Source organism: Podarcis muralis, chromosome 18 (assembly GCF_964188315.1).
Source record: "Podarcis muralis chromosome 18, rPodMur119.hap1.1, whole genome shotgun sequence".
Lineage (NCBI taxonomy): Eukaryota > Metazoa > Chordata > Lepidosauria > Squamata > Lacertidae > Podarcis > Podarcis muralis.
The window spans coordinates 8,635,539-8,660,155 of NC_135672.1; the positions used below are offsets into that span (position 1 = coordinate 8,635,539).

At 48.6% G+C, this 24,617-nt stretch overlaps 1 protein-coding gene across 3 annotated transcripts; it reads left to right on the forward strand.

The window, feature by feature from the left end:
- Positions 1 to 2,666: 2,666 nt before the first annotated feature.
- DUS3L (dihydrouridine synthase 3 like) lies at positions 2,667 to 23,125 on the forward strand. 3 transcript variants are annotated; one of them, XM_028713609.2, is made up of 13 exons: positions 2,675 to 2,796; positions 5,578 to 5,896; positions 6,981 to 7,586; positions 8,594 to 8,635; positions 9,778 to 9,930; positions 11,660 to 11,776; positions 12,775 to 12,840; positions 13,810 to 13,920; positions 15,712 to 15,808; positions 18,203 to 18,278; positions 19,981 to 20,169; positions 21,765 to 21,893; positions 22,962 to 23,125. In XM_028713609.2, the coding sequence occupies exons 1-13, from the start codon at positions 2,762 to 2,764 to the stop codon at positions 23,032 to 23,034; spliced, it is 2,013 nt and encodes a 670-aa protein (XP_028569442.2). In that variant the 5' UTR covers positions 2,675 to 2,761; the 3' UTR covers positions 23,035 to 23,125. The 3 variants fall into 3 exon arrangements, with proteins under 3 accessions (XP_077777892.1, XP_028569442.2, XP_077777890.1); XM_077921764.1 differs by lacking the exon at positions 12,775 to 12,840; XM_077921766.1 differs by lacking the exons at positions 18,203 to 18,278; positions 19,981 to 20,169; positions 21,765 to 21,893; positions 22,962 to 23,125 and adding an exon at positions 16,760 to 16,896 and having other exon boundaries at positions 2,667 to 2,796.
- The last annotated feature ends 1,492 nt before the right edge of the window (positions 23,126 to 24,617 follow it).

The window sequence follows — 24,617 nt, forward strand, 5'->3', positions numbered from 1 at the left end:
CAGCTGAAACGGCTTGTTCCCTGCACTTTTTTGTTTTGTTTCCTAAGTTAAACACAGTTATTGCTTCGATAGCCTTGGCCTTAAGGCGGTTTGCGCGTGTGATTTTCTGACAGGCAAAGGCAAAAGAGAGCCATTTGTTGAAACAAATAGGGCAAACCGAGCCTAATAGTTGCATAAACTACACAGGGCTCTTGTTCAAGGGCAAAGCCGAAAGGAGATTAAGAGGCCATCGCTAATGAGGCTTTCCTGCTCCTTGAAATTATATCCCTCCCGCAATGTGCTAAAGGCTGGGGGTCCAAGCCCCAATTTGCTTCAAAAGATCTGGGCCCCTGAACACACACAAGCAAAGGGAGTAACTGATATTCTTAACATATATCCCATACTTGAAGCCACGTCCAGATAATAATCCCCCTTCCTTGCCCGTATGGAGAGCTCTCAACGACACGAAACACGAAAACCTTTTAGCACGGGAGAGATTTGCTGTCCGAGCTGGTTTTCTAAATGTTCCCATCCTTCAGGAGTGAGGAAAGTTTTCAGTCCAGAGGACCACATTTCCTCTGGAGTAACATTCCCGGGGGGCTGTTTGCCCAGTGGTGGGACGGACCAGGGGGGAAAGGTGGGGAGGAAGACAGTCGAAAGTGCAAGGAGCAAAAGACATAGTTCTTGCCTTTGTGCAAACCCCTACATTCCAGTTGTTGCAAAAGTCAGGTGCTTCGATGTCCCACACATCCCTTGATCCATGGGTGTGTTGTTGTTGTTCTTTGGTCGTTTAGTCGTGTCCGACTCTTTGTGACCCCCTGGACCAGAGCACGCCAGGCACTCCTGTCTTCCACTGCCTCCCGCAGTTTGGTCAAACTCATGCTGGTCGCTTCTAGAACACTATCTAACCATCTCGCCCTCTGTCGTCCCCTTCTCCTTGTGCCCTCCATCTTTCCCAACATCAGGGTCTTTTCCAGGGAGTCTTCTCTTCTCAGGAGGTGGCCAAAGTCTTGGAGCCTCAGCTTCAGGATCTGTCCTTCCAGTGAGCACTCAGGGCTGATTTCCTTCAGAATGGATGGGTTTGATCTTCTTGCAGTCCATGGGACTCTCAAGAGTTTCCTCCAGCACCAGAATTCAAAAGCATCCATTCTTCGGCAATCAGCCTTCGTTATGCTCCAGCTCTCACTTCCACACATCACTACTGGGAAAACCATAGGGTTGACTTTGTTGGCAAGGTTATGTCTCTGCTTTTTAAGATGCTGTCCAGGATTTTTGTTCTTTTTTTTTAAATTGTTGTTGTTGTTGTTAATGCATAGGACCTCCCTATTTTCATCAGGGAAATGTTGGAGGGGATGGAATAGGACGTCCCTATTTTCATCAGGGAAATGTTGGAGGGGATGGAATAGGACGTCCCTATTTTCATGGGAGAAATGTTGGAGGGCATGGAAGAGGACGTCCCTTTTTTCATCAGGGAAATGTTGGAGGGTTGTTTGCAACTTTATAGGTGAGTTCTTCAGGAACCCCTGGAACAAAATTGATTTTTTGTTTGTTTGTTTTTAAGAGTGCGATTTTATTCCAAATGGAGAAATCTGTATTTCCTTGAGGCAGGATTTGCGGGGAGCGAGGACGTTTGCACAGATTGCAGCTGGTACTTTGGACGTGGGAGACATCCCACAGACTTATGTAAGGATCTGGTTAGTTAGGACGATGAACCAGAAGGCTGCAAAAATCCCATCCACCTCTTTCCCCAAACTAAGCATAGGAACAGAAAAGGCATGTGCTACCCTCTTCAGGTAGTGACACCAAACTGCCTGCAAGCAAGGACATAATTTTCATTTATATTCAACTCTTCTCTTTCTCCACAGAGCTTTGCACGAGTTTTAATTCGAGCTTTTAGCCTAACCCATTGCGGCTTTGACATTTTGTACCTTTTAAAATTGCTGTTGCAACATTCTGCTAGTGGTAGTCTTATTGAGGTTTTTTAAATGAATAAATGAGTGAATGAATAAAATAAAATAAATAAAATAAAATAAAATAAAAGTTTTATTGAATTATTTTTGTATATATTTTTCCATAAACCACTTCGAGGATTGCTGCTTCCCAAGCACAAAATCAATGCCATTTTTATTCTCTCTCCCGTCTATAATAATAATAATAATAATATAATAATAATAATAATAATAATATAATAATAATAATAATAAAAATATAATAATAATAATAATAATAATAATAAAAATATAATAATAATAATAAAACAACTATTATTATTAGTATTATTAGTATTATTAGTATTATTAGTATTATTAGTATTATTAGTATTAGTATTATTATTATTATTATTATTATTATTATTATTATTATTTGTTTATACCCCGCCCATCTGGCTGGGCTTCCAATTAAGCCCCGCCCTCCAAGGCCCCGCCCTCCCGCTTTCCCCCAATCCCAACCCGCCTTTTCCCTTAAGCCCCGCCTCTCCCTCCTTCCCACCCTTCTCTCAAGGTAAAAAACAGCGGCGGGAGCTTAGACGGAACCTCCGGCAGGGGGCGCTAGAATCCTTCGCCCTTCTTCCTCCTCCTGGGTCGGCGTCGCTCTAGGAACCCCGGCCTCCGCGCTGCAGGGAGAGGAAGCGGAAGCGGCCGGGGAGCTTCCGGTTCGGGACCGGAAGCGCTGGAAGCCACGCTGGGCGGCTGCAGGGGAGGGTCGCGCTCCGTGTCTGAGTTGCTCGTCAGGCGGAGGGTGGGGGCCTGGGGGGGGCTGTGGGGGTGCGGCCCCCGCCCCAATGGAGGCTGCTGGGGTGGCCCCTATCAGAGCCCAGTGAGTATTAGGGTGCCCCCCTCCGCACCCCAAACCTTCCCTAGACCCCCCTCCCTCCTTCCCTGCCCAGGTTCTGCACCCCAGGGAACATAGGAAGCCGCCCTAGACTGAACCCATTGGTCGCTCTTGCTCATATCTCCTGCACTGACAGGCAGCGTCTTCCCTGGGGTGGGGGGCGTGTGACCTTGGAATTATAATTATAATTTATTTTCTATACCCTTCCCATCTGGCTGGGTTTCCCCCAAACACTCTGGACAGCTCACATTAGAATATTACCATGGGCCTGCCCAGTCCTAGGCTGATGCCCAAATTATTATTTATTATTATTATTATTATTATTATTTTATACCACACCCATCTGGCTGGGTTTCCCCAGCCACTCTGGGCAGCTCCCATTAGAATATCACCATGGGCCTGCCCAGTCCTAGGCTGATGCCCAAATAATAATAATAATAATTTATTATTTATACCCTTCCCATCTGGCTGGGTTTCCCCAGCTACTCTGGACAGCTCCCATTAGAATATCACCATGGGCCTGCCCAGTCCTAGGCTGATGCCCAAATTATTATTATTATTATTATTATTATTATTATTATTATTATTTTATACCCTTCCCATCTGGCTGGGTTTCCCCCAGCCACTCTGGGCAGCTCCCATTAGAATATTACCTTGGGCCTGCCCAGTCCTAGGCTGATGCCCAAATTATAATAATAATATATTATTTATACCCTGCCCATCTGGCTGGGTTTCCCCAGCCATTCTGGGCAGCTCCCATTAGAATATCACCAAGGGCCTGCCCAGTCCTAGGCTGATGCCCAAATTATTATTATTATTATTATTATTATTATTATTATTTTATACCCTTCCCATCTGGCTGGGTTTCCCCAGCCACTCTGGGAAGCTCTCATTAGAATATCGCCAAGGGCCTGCCCAGTCCTAGGCTGATGCCCAAATAATAATGATAATAATAATAATTTATTATTTATACCCTGCCCATCTGGCTGGGTTTCCCCAGCCATTCTGGGCAGCTCACATTAGATTACCTTGGGCCTGCCCAGTCCTAGGCTGAAGCCCAAATTATTATTATTATTATTTTATACCCTTCCCATCTGGCTGGGTTTCCCCAGCTACTCCGGGCAGCTCCCATTAGAATATCACCATGGGCCTGCCCAGTCCTAGGCTGATGCCCAAATAATAATAATAATAATTTATTATTTATACCCCGCCCATCTGGCTGGGTTCCCCCAGCCACTCTTGGTGCCTCCCAGCAGAATATTATACACACGGTAAATACATCAAACATTAAAAACTTCCCTAAACAGGGCTGCCTTCAGATGTCTTTTAAAAGTCAGATGGGAGGGCGTTGCACAGGGCAGGAGCCACCACCGAAAAGGCCCTTTGCCTGGTTCCCTGTAACCTCACTTCTCGCAGGGAGGGAACCGCCAGAAGGCCCTCGGAGCTGGACCTCAGGGTCCGGGCTGGACAATGGGGGTGCAGAGACTCCTTCAGGTATACTAGGCCAAGGCCGTTTAGGGCTTTCAAAGTCCACCAACTAGGGGGTTTGAACCCAAGGCTTTCTGCATGCAAAGCAGGGAGCCCTCCTCTCCACTGACTGTAACCCCCCCCCCAAAAAAGAAAACCAACCACCTTCATTTTCCCCTTCAACACCCCCCCCCCCCAATTTCAGGCTGCTGACCCTGGCTCCTGCTGGATCTGCTTCCCCTCTCAACCCCCAGTCCAGTAGGAAGCTGTTAAAAGCAACAGCGCAGGGCAGCAGATCAGCACTGGGGGCTTTTTTTATTGGTGTAGCCTAGGACTTACTGATCAGAAGGTTGGCGGTTCGAATCCCCGCCACGGGGTGAGCTCCCATTGCTTGGTCCCTGCTCCTGCCAACCTAGCAGTTCGAAAGCACGTCAAAGTGCAAGTAGATAAACAGGTACCACTTGGGCGGGAAGGTAAACAGCGTTTCCGTGCACTGGTCTGGTTCGCTTTGACGTGCTTTTGAACTTCTAGGCTGGCAGGAGCAGGGACCGAGCAACGGGAGCTCACCCCGCCGCAGGGATTCAAACCGCCGTCCTTCTGATTGGCAAGTCCTAGGCTCTGTGGTTTAACCCACAGCGCCACCCGCAGCCCTAGGACCTGGGAGACCTGGGTTCAAATCCCCTCTCAGACATGAAGCTCAGTGCGTGACCTTGGAGTCAGTCACAGTCTCAGCCTTCACAGGATTTGGGGAAGGATAAAATGGGGAGGGAGAGGAACATGTATTCAATCCTGAGACCACTGAAGAAAAGATGGGAAATAAATGCAATAATAAATAAACTATTAAAAAGTTCTTGGGGGTTGGGGTGCAGATTCTTCTGATGAGAAATATTTTTGTCACCGTGTGGTAAAACAGAACCCTTATACAGTGGTACCTTGGTTCTTGAACTTAATCCATTCCGGGCATCTGTTTGACTCCCAAAACCGTTTGAAAACCAAGGCATGGCTTCCGATTGGCTGCAGGAGCTTCCTGCACTCAGTTGGCTTCCGTTTGGTTTCCGAGAAACGTTCACAAACCGGAACACTTAGTTCCAAGTTTGCAGCGTTCAGGAGCCAATTTGTTCGACAACTAAGCCGTTCGGGAACCAAGGTACCACTGTATTTTAAGTTCTGATTTAAAAATCGGTATATCACAAAAATGTAGCCCTCTACTGACTTAACCCCCCCTCACTGTCTGCATGAAGTATCACTCGTAGATGATGTGGTGTGGACACAGAGCTTCACAACCCTTCTCCCCTATAGGTACCTCTCTACAAAAGAAAAGTTCCACACGTACCTTGATCAGGAAGGGGAGGTGACGAATGAGAAAGATGGCGATGTGCTGGCTGCAGAGGACAGTGCAGAGAATAATACCAGTGGAGACCTGAATGAGCCTCCTGCCAAACTGCAGAAGCTGGGAAAAGATGAAAGCAATGCAGAAGAAAAGAGCCCGCCGGAAGAGGAAAACAGAACTGCGAAGGATCCTCGGGGCCAAAAGAGGGCCCGGGGACAGAATAAGGGCCGCCCTTGCATGAAGCCGACTCAGTACGAGAAGAACCGCCTCTGCCCATCAGTCGTTCAGGTAAACTGTGAGGATGATTAGGACTTGATGAAGAGATTGACAAAATTTGAGAGCTCCTAGCCCTGTTAATGGCATGGGGATGTGGGTGGCGCTGTGGTCTAAACCTTGCCGTTCGGAAGGTTGGTGGTTTGAATCCCCGCGATGGGGTGAGCTCCTGTTGCTCGGTCCCAGCTCCTGCCAACCTAGCAGTTTGAAAGCTCGCCAGTGCAAGTAGATAAATAGGTACCACTCCGGCAGGAAGGTAAACTACGTTTCCGTGTGCTCTGGTTTCCGTCACGGAAAGCCAGAGATCAGACATAGATAAGAAACTAAGAGTGATGAAGAAAAATTGAAAAGGTGAAAATAAAATTCTTACTGGGAATATATGTATATAACAACATCGATGATGGTTTGTATTTCTTAAAAATTGAATGTTCTTGATAAGATTTTTGTTTTAACTCTATTCTTTCTTTTCTTCTTTATCTTTTCCCTTTTCTTTTCTATTTCTTTGGTGTAGATCTTTTCATTATAACAGAACATTGTATTTTCATTATGTGAAATTTTAAATGTGTAAATAAAGATATATTTCTTTAAGGTTTTTGCCACAGGTCACTTGTTGGACCTGATGGGATTAAGGGACATGGGTGGCGCTGTGGGTTAAACCACAGAGCCTAGGACTTGCCAATCAGAAGGTCGGCGGTTTGAATCCCCGCGACGGGGTGAGCTCCCGTTGCTTGGTCCCTGCTCCTGACAACCTAGCAGTTTGAAAGCACCCCAAAAAGTACAAGTAGATAAATAGGTACCGTTCTGGCGGGAAGGTAAACGGTGTTTCCGTGCACTGCTCCAGAAGCGGCTTAGTCATGCTGGCCACATGACCCGGAAGCTGTACGTCGGCTCCCTCGACCAATAAAGCGAGATGAGCGCTGCAACCCCAGAGTCGGCCACGACTGGACCTAATGGTCAGGGGTCCCTTTACCTTTTAAAGAGAAGGTTGCTGAATTGTAGGGTGTAAGATGACCAGGGCGTGACCTGCAACTTCATACTGTATATATATTTAAAAAGCTATGCTACCCTCCTTTAAAGCAGCCTCTTTCTCTTGTTGAAGGAACGGGCCGATAAGTGCTTCTTCGGCTCACGCTGCCGTTTCCTACACAGCGTCAAAGAATATATGGCCACCAAGCCGCCGGACCTGGGAGACACCTGCATACTCTTCAAGATGTTCGGCAGGTGCATGTATGGGGTCACGTGCCGGTTTGCTGCAGCCCACCTGGGCGAGGACTACGAGAACGTCATCAATGAAGGCCTCTTGAAGCAGCGGGAGGGGAAGCCGCCAGCCGTGAAGAACAGCCTCAGCAAAGACCTCCAGCACCAGCTGCGCAAAAAGAAGTTCCCTTTCGAAAAGTCCAACCAGTACCTCTGCCGCTTAGCTAAGCCCAACCACGCGAAGGGGGCTGGGAGCCAAGGGGCGGTCCCACAACCCGCCGTGGGGAGAGAGGCCGCGGACTCTTCCGCCTCCCCAGGAAGCATGGATCTCAGAGCTGCAGGAGAAGAGGCGGCAAAGGTTGCTCCTTCGCCGCCAAACGAAGGTCCCACGGTGGAGGAACCGGAGAGTCCAAGTCAGCCGCCGGCCGCAATGGAATCCGCACTCAAAACGTCTGGGGTTGTGACAGATGAAGATCTTGTGAAAGTCAGGCCGTGCGAGAAGAGAAAGGTAAGGGCTGTTTGCGTTACCATATACAGTCATACCTTGGGTTACAGACACTTCAGGTTGCGTTTTTTGGGGTTACGGAGAAACCGAAACCCAGAAGTACCGGAACGGGTTACCTCCAGGTTTCGGCTGTCACGCATGCGCAGAAGCACTAAATCGCGCTTTGCGCAGAAGTGCCAAATCGCATGGATCACGTTCATAACCCAAGCGCCCACTGTATATTTTTTTAAGTTATTCAGAGCGCTGCAGAGGTTTCACCCTCAAACCTCAGGGATGAATTAGACTCCACACACAGGACTTGAAGATGAATCTTTACAGTGGTACCTCGGGTTACATACGCTTCAGGTTACATACGCTTCAGGTTACATACTCCGCTAACCCAGAAATAGTGCTTCAGGTTAAGAACTTTGCTTCAGGATGAGAACAGAAATTGTGCTCCGGTGGCGCGGCGGCAGCAGGAGGCCCCATTAGCTAAAGTGGTGCTTCTGGTTAAGAACAGTTTCAGGTTAAGAACGGACCTCCGGAATGAATTAAGTACTTAACCTGAGGTACCACTGTACTTGTCAGGATGGCAATAATTGAGCAGTTTGCATTATTCATATATATTAAGTCCAGTGCAATGCATTTCTCGCCCTTGAGCCCAAGAGAGGGTTTAGTCCTTTTGATTTCAAAACTCATTCATGTTGTTGTTGAGTCGTTTAGTCGTGTCCGACTCTTCGTGACCCCCTGGACCAGAGCACGCCAGGCCCTCCTGTCTTCCACTCCCTCCCGCAGTTTGGTCAAACTCATGCTGGGAGCTTCGAGAACACTGTCCCACCATCTCATCCTCTGTCGTCCCCTTCTCCTTGTGCCCTCCATCTTTCCCAACATCAGGGTCTTTTCCAGGGAGTCTTCTCTTCTCATGAGGTGGCCAAAGTATCATTTGTAGCAGTGCATGAATGATTAGCCCACAGCTAATAACCTCACCCTTCCTGACCCATGACTTGCATATTCATGATTTTGTCTTACAGCTAGATCTCAGCGAGAAGCTTTATTTAGCTCCTTTAACAACGGTAGGTAGATTGATTGATTGTTTGTTTGTTTGTTTGTTTTATAGATCTTCCTTCATTGTAGGGAGTGGGCAGTGGGGTCCGGAAGGAGCACACTCCCCACCAGCAGGCAGCCACAGTCTGCCTGCACGCGTGACCCTGGGGTGCAGGGCACATCCCCCCCCCCCAGACAAGCCACAGCTGTCTGAACATCGTTCCCTCCGTCTGACCTTTTGCGGTCTCGGCAGTCTGCGGTGTCCTGTCTGTAACCTTTGTCCCTGAGACCTTTTGTCTCCTTCGTCATACACCGTGCAAGGGGAAAAGGACGCGGTGGAAACAGGTGCCAAAACAACTTTGTACCACCCCACGATCTCGGGGCTGGAAGATGTGTAAAGGTCACAGCCCAAAATGTATTTGCCTGGCTTGCATATTTGTCTCAATAAAAGGAGGCTCCACAGGGCTGACCGGCAGCTTGCATGCAGCTCACCTGTGCGCAGCTCACTGATGATCACCCCAAAGGAGGGAGTCAGGCTGCGCCCTTGCCAAAGACCTGGTGGAACAACTCTGTCTTGCAGGCCCTGCGGAAAGATGTCAAGTCCCGCAGGGCCATAGTCTCTTGTGACAGAGCGTTCCACCAGATCGGAGCCACAGCCAAAAAAGCCCTGGCTCTAGTTGAGGCCAGTCTAACCTCTCTGTGGCCTGGGACCTTCAGGATGTTTTTGTTTGAAGACCGTAAGTTCCTCTGCGGGACATACCAGGAGAGGCGGTTTTAGGGGTAGTTTTTCAACAGCCTGGAACTGATTAATCCGTTTTGCATTACTTCCAATGGGAAAGCGCGCCTTGGTTTTGGAACGCTTTGGTTTTGGAACGGACTTCCGGAACGGATTAAGTTCGAGAACCAAGGTACCACTGTATTGGAACATTTGGCTGTGGTCTGGTTAGGAACAGGTGAAAAGCTGGAATTGTGAATTGGTTGAAATGGATGGAAAGAGGCCTGGCACTTCGCTGCAGCGCCAGCAGCTATTCCCATTCAGCCCTCACATGCTTCATGTTGTGAGATCGGACCGTGTCTTTGTTTAGACGTGGTGTCTTGCTTGTGCTGGCTCGAGACCTGCTCCGAGGCAACCGTAACACTCCATTCTCCTGATTTCTTCCGGGGATTCCAGTGCGGCAACCTTCCTTTCCGAAGAATATGCAAGCGGTTTGGGGCGGACGTCACCTGCGGCGAGATGGCCGTTTGCACGAACCTGCTCCAGGGGCAGTCGTCCGAGTGGGCATTGCTGAAGAGACACAACACAGAGGATCTTTTTGGCGTTCAGGTAGATTGAAGGCAGACTCGCAATACGGCCACACCGGGGGTGGGAGAGCGAGAACAGGAGCAAGCCGCTTCTGAGGCTAATGGAGATGGCCTTGCTGGACTTCTCCTGGCTGCCATGATGCTCAAAGTGGTTCCCCATGGCTGGTGGCAGAGGCCGGACTGTGCTCCCTTTCACCTCTGCCTTCCCACAGCCGCTGGAGGTTTGAGAAGAGAGTTCTTCCTGTTGGGAGGAGAGGGAGAGAGAAAGCTCTCTGCAGCTCCTGAAGGAGCGTCTCCACCCCCATCGTTCTGTCCGGACACCCAGGTCCAGCTCAGAGGACCTTCTGGCAGTTCCCTCCCTGCAAGAAGCAAAGTTGCAGGGAACCTGGCAGAGGGCCTTCTCAGTGGTGGCGCCCGCCCCGTGGAACGCCCTCCCATCAGATGTCAAAGAAATAAACAGCTATCAGACTTTTAGAAGACATCTGAAGGCAGCTTTTACAGTGGTGCCCCGCAAGACGAATGCCTCGCAAGACGAAAAACTCGCTAAACGAAAGGGTTTTCCGTTTTTTGAGTCGTTCCGCAAGACGAATTTCCCTATGGGCTTGCTTCGCAAGACGAAACGTCTTGCGAGTTCTTGTGAGTTTGTTTCCTTTTTCTTAAAGCCGCTAATAGCCGTGCTTCGCAAGACAAAACAACCGCAAGACGAAGAGACTCGCGGAACGAATTAATTTCGTCTTGCGAGGCACCACTGCTGGAAGCTGCCCAGGGTGGCTGGGGAAACCCAGCCAGATGGGCGGGGTATAAATAATTTATTATTATTATTATTATTATTATTATTATTATTATTATTATTATTCCTCCTCTGGCTGATAGATGCTCCCGCATGGGAAGCTAATAGGTCTCGATAACCCTCCCCTCCAGGAATTCCCTTTTAAGGCCATCTTTAACCAAAATCCATTGCCAGCTTCATCGGTAGTTAGCAGAAGTAAAGGTGGAAGATGATATACTTTCGTTGAGGGTTGTTTTGTTTTTAATACAGCGGTGCCTCGCAAGACGAAATTAATCCGTTCCGCGAGTCTCTTCGTCTTGCGGTTTAGTGGCTATTAGCGGCTTAGCAGCTATTAACGGCTTAGCGGCTATTAACGGCTTAGCGGCTATTAACGGCTTAGCGGCTTTAAGAAAAAGGAAACAAACTCGCCAGAACTCGCAAGACGTTTCGTCTTGCGAAGCAAGCCCATAGGGAAATTCGTCTTGCGGAACGACTCAAAAAAACGGAAAACCCTTTCGTCTTGCGAGTTTTCCATCTTGCGAGGCATTCATCTTGCGGGGCTCCACTGTACTGTCTCCTTGTTCTGGGTATTATAAACCCTTGTTTGGGGTTGCCTTGTTCTCCTAAACGATGGTTGACACTGGCCATAGTTGGTTGCGTTTAGACATAGCAGGCTGGGGCCGAGGCAGGAGCTCCCAGACTCCTTGCAGCACTGGAGGGAGGAGTGGTGGAGATCAGCCACGATGCTCAAGCGTTTTGCACTAAACCGTAGTCTTAAGTCTGCCATGCCTGTCTTTTCACTATATTCTATTGATACGCTCTCTTTTGATTTATGTAATTCATGCTGAGTGGGGTGCAGACCTCAAAAAGGCGGGTTGGGGAATTCTTGCAGATAAATAGTTTGGCGCACGTGCAATGCCTATAAGCTGCTCTCGTGAGTTGGGGCACCCCTTTGACCCTCTTTCACCCGACGCCTCTGCAGCTGGAAGGAGCGTTCCCAGACACCATGACCAAGTGCGCAGAGCTTCTCAACCGGACCATCGAAGTGGATTTTGTGGACATCAATGTGGGCTGCCCTATCGACCTCATCTATAACAAGGTAGCCCATTGAGCCCTTTCAAGCACTAAAAAGGTAAAGGACCCCTGACAGTTCAGTCCAGTCGCTAACGACTCTGGGGTTGCGGCGCTCATCTTGATTTATTGGCCAAGGGAGCTGACGTTTGTCCTCAGACAGTTTTTCTGGGTCATGTGGCCAGCATGACTAAGCCGCTTCTGGCGAAACCAGAGCGGCGCACGGAAACGTCATTTACCTTCCCGCCACAGCAGTACCTATTTATCTACTTGAACTGGTGTGCTTTCGAACTGCTAGGTTGGCAGGAGAAGGGATCGAGCAACGGGAGCTCACCCCGTCGCGGGGATTCGAACCGCTGACCTTCCGATCAGGAAGCTCTGCACTCAGTGGTTTAGACCACAGCACCACCCGTATCCCTAAGGGAAAATTAGGGGGAGGGACTAATCCGAGGGGACTCAGGGGAATTCATTTCAAGTGTGGCACCCTCAGAAACAAATCAGAAGGGAAAAGCTTGGAGTCACGTGTTTGGGAATCAACCTACATATTTATAGTTTTCTTCTCCTTGACGTGTTGACGTGCTTAAGCTTCCAGGTCATGCTGGCCACGTGACCCGGAAAGACTGTCTGCGGACAAACGCCAGCTCCCTCGGCCTGTAAAGCAAGATGAGCGCCGCAACCCCAGAGTCGTCCACGAATGGACTGAACTGTCAGGGGTCCTTTACCTTTACCTTTAAGTTTCCCTTCACAATTCAACTGAGCCCGTTACTTAGCTTGGAAGCGATGGGGAGGCTCAAAGGAACTTCTCCAAGTCTTACAAAATTGCAGCCCACCTTTTTTTTCTTTTAAAGTAAAAGTTCTGCCAAGTTGACACCTCTCCCTCCTTCAAGCTGATGGACCTGGGGCTAAACCTATGGGAAGCCCAGACCATCAAGGACCGAAATCAGTTCTGAGATTATGACCTTCACCCTCCCGCCCCCCAGTGATCTTTCAAAACGCGCTTCACTCTCCTCTCCTTTCTCTTCCCAGGGGGGAGGATGTGGCTTAATGAGCCGCCCCAACAAGTTCGAGCAGATTGTCCGAGGCATGAACTACGTAAGTTGGGGTCGGGTGTGTGTTTTCTCTTGGCTGGCTCCTAGCAGTCCTGGATTTCATCCGTGCTTCTGTTCCCCCACGCTGCTCCTTTTTGCAACCACGGTCATCCTCTTCGTATCAGCTTTGCACAGCGTCACATAATCTGCAAGCTTTGACCCGTTTATTGGCTCCTGCTTTGCGGTGAATGTGTCCAGGGTCCAGGGCAGACCAGCAAGATGGGTGGGGTATCATAATCATCGCAAGATTATGATTACAAGGCCCTTGTGGTGGGGCATGAGGTTCTTCGATACGGTAAGATAATCGATACGATAATCTTTATTGTCATTGTCCCATACAGAACAACGAAACTGAAAAAATCTACATCAGACATTCAAAAGCCAACAAGCCTGCTATCCCAACTATCCCAGCCTGGTTAGCCCCCTAAAAGCTCTGATACCCCATAATACAATATACTCCCATAGAGACTACCTTGCACTGCGTTTAAAACCAAAATCGCATTTAAACAGAAACTGTTTCTCAGGCGGCTAGTCCTAGTCTTTAATCCCTGTACCTTCTTCCAGAAGGCAGAAGCTGAAAGAGATCATTTCCGGGGTGCGCACTGTCCTGAGCTATCTCTGCAGCTTTCTTATGGCACCTGGAAGCATAGATTTGATCCAAGGTGGGAAGAGTGCACCCAATTATTCTCTCCGCAGTCTTTACAACCCTGGACAGCATTGTTTTTCCCCTGACCGTGCAGCTCCCAAGCCACTCTCAGTTGTGGGGGGCTGGCTTTTGAGTTTCCCACCAGGTACAGAAGTCACTGGTCTCAAAAAGGGATTACTCTACTCTGTGGGCCTCTCTGTGCATTCTCGGAGCAGCCGTTGGTGAAAGCTTTCGGCGAAGGAATCTCGGGAGTCCAGCTTTGTCGCGCTCAGGTTCGGCTCCCGAGGCACACTTCGCTTCGCTCATCGTTCCCCTTTTCCTCGGCAGGTGCTAGATGTTCCCTTGACCGTGAAGATCCGGACCGGGGTGCAAGAGAAAACCAACCTGGCTCACAAGCTAATTCCCAGCATCCGGGAGTGGGGTGCCTCTATGGTCACGGTACAGTAGCCTTCCTTAAGCCACATTCAGAATCATAGAATCATATAATCATAGAGTTGGAATAGACCACAAGGGCCATCGAGTCCAAGCCCCTGCCAAGCAGGAAACACCATCAGAGCACTCCTGACATACGGTTGTCAAGCCTCTGCTTAAAGATCTCCAAATAAGGAGACTCCACCACACTCCTTGGCAGCAAATTCCACTGTCCAACAGCTCTTACTGTCAGGAAGTTCTTCCTAATGTTTAGGTGGAATCTTCTTTCTTGTAGTTTGGATCCATTGCTCCGTGTCCGCTTCTCTGGAGCAGCATAAAACAACCTTTCTCCCTCCTCTAGATGACATCCTTTTATATATTTGAACATGGCTATCATATCACCCCTTAAGCTCCTCTTCTCCAGGCTAAACATGCCCAGCTCCCTTAGCCGTTCCTCATAAGGCATCGTTTCCAGGCCTTTGACCATTTTGGTTGCCCTCCTCTGGACACGTTCCAGTTTGTCAGTGTCCTTCTTGAACTGTGGTGCCCAGAACTGGAGATGAGCAGTAACTTCATTTTAAAAAAACCAAAAACGCACACACCCTACTAGATCAGACTAAAGTTACACCATCTAGGCCAGGGGTTGTCAACCTGGTCCCTACTGCCCATTTGTGGGCATTTCAGGATTCTAGGTGGGTGGTAGGGGGTTCTACGGCACAAGCTGAATCCTCCTTCCATTGAGCCCTGGTAAGGAAATTTTATCGAGAAAGATGCATTAGTGTGCGGTAGGTATAAAAAGGTTGACTACCCCAATCTATGGGACACGGGTGGCGCTGTGGTCTAAACCACAGAGCCTAGGGCTTGCTGATCAGAACGTCGGTGGTTCGAATCCCCGCAATGACGGGGTGAGCTCCCGTTGCTCGGTCCCTGCTCCTGCCAACCTAGCAGTTCGAAAGCACGTCAAAGTGGAAGTAGATAAATAGGTACCACTTCGGCGGAAAGGTAAACGGCGTTTCCGTGCGCTGCTCTGGTTTGGCAGAAGCGGCTTAGTCATGCTGGCCACATGACCCGGAAGCTGTCTGCGGACAAACGCCGGCTCCCTCGGCCGGTAAAGTGAGATGAGCGCCACAACCCCAGAGTAGTCTACGACTGGACCTAATGGTCAGGGGTCCCTTTACCTTTACTTTACCCCTGATTTATGCCAATATTCTGTTGTCTCCAGCAACAGATTTTAATTTTATTTTATTTATCATCATATTATTGTATTATTGATTACCATATTTTTTGCCCTATAGGACGCACTTTTTCCCCTCCAAAAATGAAGGGGAAATGTGTGTGCGTCCTATGGGGCGAATGCAGGCTTTCGCTGAAGCCTGGAGAGCGAGAGGAGTCAGTGCGCACCGACCCCTCTCGCTCTCCAGGCTTCAGGAAGCTATCCGCAAGCCGTGGGAGCCTGGTGCAAAGTCGCGCAGCTCTCCCACAGCTTGCGGAGAGCTGCCTGCATCCTGAAGCCTAGGGCAAATATCCACAAGCCTGGGGAGACCGGCGCGGAGAGATCTCACACACGCCTTAAAATGCTGCCTTTAAGAAGCCCCTACACGAGACACAAAGGCGTCAGTCTTCCCCTGCTCTTGCCCTTTGGCAACCAGTATCCTAAAGTAGACTCCCTCTGCATGTGGAGGTTCTATGTAGCAATTGCATCTTGTGGGGGTTGGTAGACCACATCTCTGTTCTTACCTAAGCATTTCAAAAAGCGGTGTGTATTGTCATTTGAATCTGTGACGGAGGCATCAACTGTCCCTTTTCTGACCCCGTTAGCTTCATGGCCGGTCGAGGGAGCAGCGGTACACAAAGGCGGCAAACTGGGAGTACATAGCAGAGTGCACAAAAATTGCCAGTCCGATGCCTCTTTTCGGTAGGTAGTTCTGTTCTTTCCGCGCGCTGGTTTTGCTTCCTTTGCAACATATTTGGGGCTTGGAGGTAATGCTTTGCTGCAGTTTTGGGGCTTGGATTGCTTTGGCTGGGTTTGCCTCCCTCTCCATCAAGCCGCCTTTTCCTCCTTCTCCTCCTTCTGAATGAATGAATTTTATTATTACGGTCACAGACCAGTTCCGCCTCACTTACAGTATCAGGAAAATCATAAAACACAACAGGAATACAGTGAATTGCAATTGGGAATAACAGAGACAATTAATAATAATAATAATAAATTTTATTTATATCCCGCCCTCCCCAGCCGAAGCTGGGCTCAGAGCGGCTAACATCAAATGTATAACACATTAACATAAAATCAGACAATCAATTAAAATACATCCTCAAATTCAGATATAGCGGCTGTTAAAAATATATATTAAATCTTGATCATTAAAATATAACCTAAAATTGCCATTTAAAACCTCAGTCATTTTGGTAGTACAGCTTGTTCCCTGAGTTTTATGGCAGTCGCACAGAATTCTGATTCTGCGATCTTTGGAAAAACCCCTTTTCTCTTGCCATACAGTTAACCTTCCCATATTTGCGCTACCGCCCTGCCCCGCCTTCCCACAGCGCAAGAGCTCAATGAAGTAAGTTCAGGACAGGCAAAAGACCCCTAACTTGTGGGATGAATTAAGATGGTGATAAATGTCTAGAGGGGAGGAAGAGAGGTCTGGCGGCTATGACCACTAAAACAGAACCTCTGTATTCAGATGCCTTCTACCCCAGTTCCAGTTGCTTGATGATTGGCGGAGGGGGAGGGGCAACAGCAGAGAAGGATTGCTGTCTTCAGTCGCTTCCTGGAAGCATCTGGCTGGCTACTGGTCAAAAAACAAGATGCTGGTCCATATAGACCTTCCTTAGTCCGGCCCATCAGGACTCTTCTTTGTAGATCAGTGGTCAGCAGCCCAACTGGCCTGTGGGCTGCCACAAAGAACGTCACGGGGGTCTGGGAGCAATTGGTTTCTCTCCTCCTCTCTGAAATCTCTAGCTTGGACTCTTGGAGGTGAGTGAAGACTACAGGAGACGTGTGGCTCGTCATTGCCCGGTCATTCTGAACAGTTTCTCTCTTTTCTTGAAGACATCAATAAATGCTTTGGATTTGAGAAGCTCTTTTTAGTGCCATCAGGGACGCGGGTGGCGCTGTGGGTTAAAGCACAGAGCCTAGGACTTGCCGATCAGAAGGTTCGAATCCCCGTGACGGGGTGAGCGACCATTGCTCGGTCCCTGCTCCTGACAACCTAGCAGTTCGAAAGCACGTCAAGTGCAAGTAGATAAATAGGTACTGCCCTGGCAGGAAGGTAAACAGCGTTTCTGTGCGCTGCTCTGGTTCGCCAGAAGCGGCTTAGTCCTGCTGGCCACATGACCCGGAAGCTGTACGCTGACTCCCTTGGCCAATAAAGCGAGATGAGCGCTGCAACCCCAGAGTCAGTCACGACTGGACCTAATGGTCAGGGGTCCCTTTACCTTTTAGTGCCATCAAGTAGGGGCAGGATTGGACCGGAAGCTGCCTGCTGGTTCTCCCTTCCCAGTCCTGTTTCTTAGATAGTAAACTTCCTGGGCAGCGCTCTGCATGCTGCCGCCGCAACATAAGCAGGGAGGAGGAGGTGTCTTGGAGGTTAGCGGTTTTTTGTGCAACCTCAACCTCATTTACAGACAGGGCTGTTTCAAATCCATTTACAGTCGTACCTTGGTTTTCAAACGCCTTGGGAGTCAAATGTTTTCCTTCCCAGAGATCGAAAAGCACAAATCATTGTTCCGGTTTTGAAAGGTTCTTTGGAACTCAAATGTCCAGCGCGACACCCACTGCTTCCAGTTGGCTGCAGGAGCTTCCTGCACCCAACTAGAAGCCGCGCCTTGGTTCCCGAATGTTTTGGAAGTCGAACGGACTTCCGGAACGGATTCAGTTTGACTTCCAAGGTAACACTGTACTTGCAGAAGGCATCGCTGTGGCCAGGGGCAGTTGAAAGAGCCATAAATAAGTGCTTGGAACTATTAAGAGAAACAGATAATAATAATAATAATAATAATAATAATAATAATAATAATAATAATAATAATAATAATAATAATATTATTTATATACCCCACCCATCTGGCTGGGTTTCCCAACAGAATATTAAAAACGTCAAACGTTAAAAACTTCCCTAAACAGGGCTGCCTTCAGATGTCTTCTAAAAGTCAGATAGTTGTTTATTTCCTTGACATCAGATGGGAGGGTGTTCCACAGGGCGGGCGCCACCACCGAGAAGGCCCTCTGCCTGGCAAACTGCATCTGAAGCATTGGGGATTGCTTTGGTGACCCCTGAATTATTGTTTTTTCCTTTTGGCGCAGGGAACGGAGATATCTTGTCTTTCGAAGATGCTAATCAAGCCATGCAGAGTGGAGTTTCGGGAATTATGATTGCTCGGCAAGTGTCTTCCCTTCGTTTTGTTTTGGGTGGTCTGGAGGAGAAAGCACCTTTCGTTACCCTCGTGGGTTTTTTCCCAAGCAGAAGGTCCACGTTCAGTCTCCGGCTTCTCCAGCTATGGCTGGGAAAAACCCTAAAACCCTGGAAAGCCAGTCAGTGGCTGGGTTCTGACACAACTCTTGGATCAGCCTTTAGTCTGCGTGTGATCTCTCTGCTTGTGCACGCAGCTCAAGTTCTCCTGCTTTGCAGGGAAACAAGCTGCAGAGCAGTTGGCTTACAGTTGTGTAGCTTGCTTGACTCCAAGCTGCAGCACGCATTAGCATGCAGCTCATGCACAGACGTAAGGTCCTTTGTGGCTTAGGGGTTGTGTGAAAGCTCAGCCAGTGAAAACAGTACAGTCGTACCTTGGTTTTCGAACAGGTTAGTTCCCAGATGTTTTGGCTCCTGAGTGCCACAAACCCGGAAGTGACGGTTCCGGTTTGCAAACTACCGTATTTTTTGCTCTATAAGACTCACTTTTTCCCTCCTAAAAAGTAAGGGGAAATGTGTGTGCATCTTACGGAGCGAATGCAGGCTGCGCAGCTATCCCAGAAGCCAGAACAGCATGAGGGATCGCTGCTTTCACTGCACAGCGATCCCGCTTGCTGTTCTGGCTTCTGAGAGTCAGAATATTTTTTTTCTTGTTTTCCTCCTCCAAAAACTAGGTGCGTCTTGTGGAAGTTGAACGTCCGGGGCTTCCTTGGCTTTTGATTGGCTGCAGGAGCTTCCTGCAGCCAATCGGAAGCCACGGTTGGGTTTCTGAACGTTTTGGAAGATGAACGGACTTCTGAAACTGATTCCGTTTGACTTCCAAGGTTCTACTTCCAAGGTAGTAACTTAGATGGTCCGGCACAGAGTTCACTGAGTTCCAAGGCTAAAAATGTACCAGTGTATGAAGACAGGTTCACAACTTCATTTCCCAGCCCCCAAGGACTAAGGTTATGATTGCCATTACAAAATCATTTCCAGCTGTAATAGCAGACGCATGCATGGTTGTCACAGAAGACAGAGGCGGCAAGGATCCTCATTTTGAAATAATACATGGAGCTAAACAGAAAGAAAAGAGAATCATTCTGGGCCTTGCTGAACATAACACTATACAGTAATGGTCGGGGGAGGTGAGGAGGAGGAGAGACTTGCTTAAGATCCACGTGGTCGATCATACGGTAGCCTAAGACCACATTATAGCCACGTCTTCCTAAAGGACATGGGTCAGGTATCTGCCACTGCCGCTGTTACTACCCCTGCACACAATTCCGTCTTTTGCTGTTTTCATTGGTCATGCATCTGTTTGCAAGGAGAAGGCTCCAGTTCGGTCCCCAGCATCTGGGAAAAGGCTCTGAGGGGATCACCGACTGGCAAATTGCCCTCTCCCGTTCCCTTAGATTTTGCTGGTGGTGGGGCTGTTTGAACATGGAATTGTCTGGGGGTATTGAATCATAATGATGGGATACTTTTGAATCCCAATAGTTGCCCTAGTGGGTTCTCGCTGTGCAAAAATATTTGGTGACGTTCTTGTGTTTCTCCTCGCACACTTACGTTCTGCCAGGGTGGCAGGCATACCGCTCGGGGACTTGGCTCTAGAACTTGAGCATTTTCCCGTGTGTGTACGCGTAGATTCTGCTCATGGTTTTCTCACGGCGGTCGTTCTTCCGGGTCACAGGGGGGCGCTGATCAAGCCCTGGATCTTCACTGAAATCAAAGAGCAGCGGCACTGGGACATCTCGTCGGGAGAGAGGCTCGACATCCTCAAGGACTTCACCAACTACGGCTTGGAGCATTGGGGATCGGACACGCAGGGAGTGGAGAAAACCAGGAAGTTTCTGCTGGAGTGGCTCTCCTTTCTCTGCAGGTAGAAGCTCCTCCTCAGCCCTTGCTAAGTCATTGCATTTTGCCTTTCCATCCGGGTATTAATAACAGCTGGCCTTGGGTTCTTGTAAGGAACTTATGGCAGTTCAGGTGCAAAACTTTTTTTTGTAAGGTAGGCAAGACTGGATCCTGCAACAAACATCTTAACACACCACTAAGTTTCTGCTGCGTGTAACACACTGTAGGGACATCCTACGCATCAGCTGCTTCTCAGGCTTTGGAGATTTTGAGAAACAAGTCCATGTACTTTAGAAGAAGAAGAAGAGTTTGGATTTGATATCCCGCCTTTCACTCCCTTTAAGGAGTCTCAAAGCGGCTAACATTCTCCTTTCCCTTCCTCCCCCACAACAAACACTCTGTGGGGTGAGTGGGGCTGAGAGACTTCAAAGCCTTTAAAAGCCTAGCTTGACACTGGGGAAAGCTAGAAGCTGGCTGCTAACGACGACCAGATACAGTGGATGTTTTTTAAAGCACTATATATATGCCTGCTTTTATAGGGACGCAGGTGGCGCTGTGGGTTAAACCACAGAGCCTAGGACTTGCCGATCAGAAGGTCGGTGGTTCGAATCCCTGCGACAGGGTGAGCTCCCGTTGCTCAGTCCCTGCTCCTGCCAACCTAGCAGTTCGAAAGTACATCAAAGTGCAAGTAGATAAATAGGTACCGCTGCAGCGGGAAGGTAAACGGTGTTTCCGTGCGCTGCTCTGGTTCGCCAGAAGCGGCTCAGTCCTGCTGGCCACATGACCCAGAAGCTGTACGCCGGCTCCCTTGGCCAGTAAAGCGAGATGAGCGCTGCAACCCCGGAGTCAGTCACGACTGGACCTAATGGTCAGGGGTCCCTTTACCTTTACTATATGCCTGCTAAGTGTGAGTTCATAATATCACTGCAATTCAAATTGGGGCAGCATCAAGAGAGATAGCTGCCGCTTCTTCTTTCTTTATTCCTCAGTGGTGTTTCCCCTCCCACTTACTCAAAAAGGCAGGGCTTCGCAACAGCCTTGTTTGACTCTGCCTTGTATCTCCCATGCTTATAGCTGCAGCTAGATTTTGAATAAGCCTAACTTCTGGGGTGAGTGAGAAGAGCAACCAAGATGAGGCTGTTCTCCTACTGTCATGGAAAATGAGTCTTCCTTTCTTCCTTTGGCACTTTGGCAGGCTGGAATGCGGGTGGCGCTGTGGTCTAAACCACTGAGCCCCTTGGGCTTGCTGATCAGAAGGTTGGTAGTTCGAATCCGCACAACGGGGTGAGCTCCTGTTGCTCTGTCCCAGCTCTTGCCAACCTAGCAGTTCGAAAGCACACCAGTGCAAGTAGATAAATAGGTACCACTGTGGTGGGAAGGTAAATGGCATTTCCGTGTGCTCTGGTTTCCATCACGGTGTCCCGTTGCGCCAGAAGTGGTTGAGTCCTGCTGGCCACGGAAAGCTGCCAGAAGTGGTTGAGTCCTGCTGGCCACGGAAAGCTGTCTGCGGACAAACGCCAGCTCAGCCTGAAAGCGAGATGAGCACCGCAACCCCTTAGTCGCCTTTGACTGGACTTAACCGTCCAGGGGTCCTTTACCTTTACTTTTTTACTTTGGCAGGTACATTCCAGCCGGCTTACTGGAGCGCCTGCCTCAGAGGATTAACGAAAGACCCCCTTACTACATGGGCCGGGACTATTTGGAGACCTTAATGGCAAGCCAGAACGTGGGTGACTGGGTTAAGATCAGGTAAAAATGGTTTGAACTTCTGCCAAACAGTTGACAGTTTTCTGTGCATGTTAAGCACACAACTACATTAGCTATGTAGAAGTGAGGAGGAAGAGAGGGGGAGAAAAGATTATTTCAGCTGCTACGAAGGCAGAAATGTGGGTTTTGGCCCTTGAAGGGAGTGACTAGTTAAAGCTATTGCATCTGATGCAACACAAACCATGGGGCTTCCTATCTCCCAAATCCCTAAGACACCCAGCGGGAACAACTTTTCTGTCCCAAACCAGGACAAAACTATTCTAGCCCAGCTGTGTGGGAAGAGCAGCTCAGATCACTGGGCTGCGAATCTCGCTCAGATGACCTTGGGCTAGTCCTGATCTCCCAGCCTAACTTAACTCACGAGCTTGTTGAGAGGTGCAAATCTCACTCTGAACTCTTCTGAGGAACAAGAAGTACGAAAAGGGCAATGCAAATTCTCTCCCAACACCCCAGCTGAATTGCCTTCCTCTCTGTCATTCTTTCCATAGTTCCTTCTAGAAATTGGGGGAATGGCGTGCAGCGGTCTAAAAAGTGCACCTCTGAGATTTCTGTCATGGCATTTTTGCGCCCTGTGGGGTTTTCATCTCATAATAAGAGTTCAGTGGCCTGTCGCTACTGTGGGTTAAACCACAGAGCCTAGGACGTGCCAATCAGAAGGTCGGCAGTTCGAATCCCCACGACGGGGTGAGCTCCCATTGCTCGGTCCCTGCTCCTGCCAACCTAGCAGTTCGAAAGCACGTCAAAGTGCAAGTAGATAAATAGGTACCGCTCAGGCGGGAAGGTAAACGGCGTTTCCGTGCGCTGCTCTGGTTTGCCAGAAGCGGCTTAGTCCTGCTGACCACATGACCCAGAAGCTGTACGCTGGCTCCCTCAGCCAATAAAGCGAGATAAGCGCCGCAACCCCAGAGTTGGTCACAACTGGACCTAATGGTCAGGAGTCCCTTTACCTTTACCTTTTTAGCCTGTCATGCACAAAGTATCATCGCAGGTGTGTGTGCTGTTGGAAGAATCTAGAGACGTGTCTGCAGTTTTCCCAATTTCTCCTTGCAGTGAGATGCTTCTGGGTCCGGTTCCTGCCAGCTTCACTTTCCTTCCAAAACACAAGGCAAATTCTTACAAGTAGGAGGACCGTCGTCGTTTGGGGAAGCGCTGTCTCCAATGCACATCTTGCATATCTCTTGGTTTTGAATAATAATAAAAAAAGTTCTATTTTTGATTTGGCTGCTGTGTGTAGTCTGCCTCAAAGATGATTTCCCCTGACAACCTCTCCTGGACATTTCAAGACGGCACCGATCCAGTATACATGCATTTCATTGTCTGATCCAGGGCGAAGGGGAGCGGTTAGCTGTTAAATAGCACATATGGAGTCCAGAGGGAAAAGTCTCAACAATGGTTTCAACTGGGGAAAGGGACAAAGAGGTTTTGCCCTGCCTTATGCATTAAAGGAAGACGTTCAGCGAAACATACAGGAGGAAAACTCTCGCAGAATCCCACAGCCAATTAGAGCAGGTTCAACCTCAGTATCATGCCACTCTCAACACCCCCCACTCCCTTAGGTGGAGAATGATTAACCCCTTAAGTTATAAAACTCTTGGGGGCCAGTCGCCACATCTTGTCAGCTGAACCTACTTACAGGGTGGTGGTTGTGGATAAAATGGGAAGGATAAATATGCCCATCTTGAGCAGCTCAGAGGAAAAGGTGGGTAGCAGAAATAATATTATTGCAGCATAGTATTATTTAGACCTTCCAAGTGTCCTTATTTTCCAGGGACATTTATGGATTTACAGAAGCCGTCCCGGTTTCTGATTTAATCCCGGGATGTCTTGCTTTTTCTTAGAACGCCTCTATTTTCATGACAGAAATGTTGGAGGGGATAGAGTCACTATAAACAGGAGTGCCCAAACTTTTTCCAAAGAGAACCAGATTTGATGAAGCGAACATGCGTGAGGGACGACCAAAGTTGGTGAGCTTTTTTTAGAACTGAAATTGTTGAGCTTTTTTTAGGATTTGACCCCAAGAAATAAACTGACTTTGGGCAGGCTTGCTATAAACCTTTGGAAGACACCTTGTGCTTTGCCGCACATTTCGGCACCCAGACGCCGAAACCCTGGAAGTGTTTTTCAGAAGCCGAACGTCCAACGCTGCTTCCTGCAGCCAATCAGAAGCCGTGCTTCCGTTGCCGAACATTTCGGAAGCTGAACAGGCTTCCGGAATGGATTAAGTTACACAACCGAGGTTTGATTGTATATATATTGGAAGCTGCTCAGAGTGGCTGGGGCAACCCAATGCGATGGGCAGGGCATAAATAATACAATTGAAATGTCGGCAGGTATGTTATCATTGCAGGCAGATGCTTTCTCTGTACACTTCCTTTTTAAAAAAAAACCCTCCTACTTAGACAACTCTAGAAAGTTGAGGTGGTTTTAATCTGTTTTATAGCGTTTTGACTTTTCTTATTAAAGTATGGCTGCAGTTATTGTTGTTATTATTTGGTCTTTTCATATACCGCTTTGAAGGTTTGTTTTCAATACTCAATCGATATATATATATATATACAGTGGTACCTCGGGTTAAGTACTTAATTCGTTCCAGAGGTCCGTTCTTAACCTGCAACTGTTCTTAACCTGAAGCACCACTTTAGCTAATGGGGCCTCCTGCTGCACCACACGATTTCTGTTCTCATCCTGAAGCAAAGTTCTTAACCT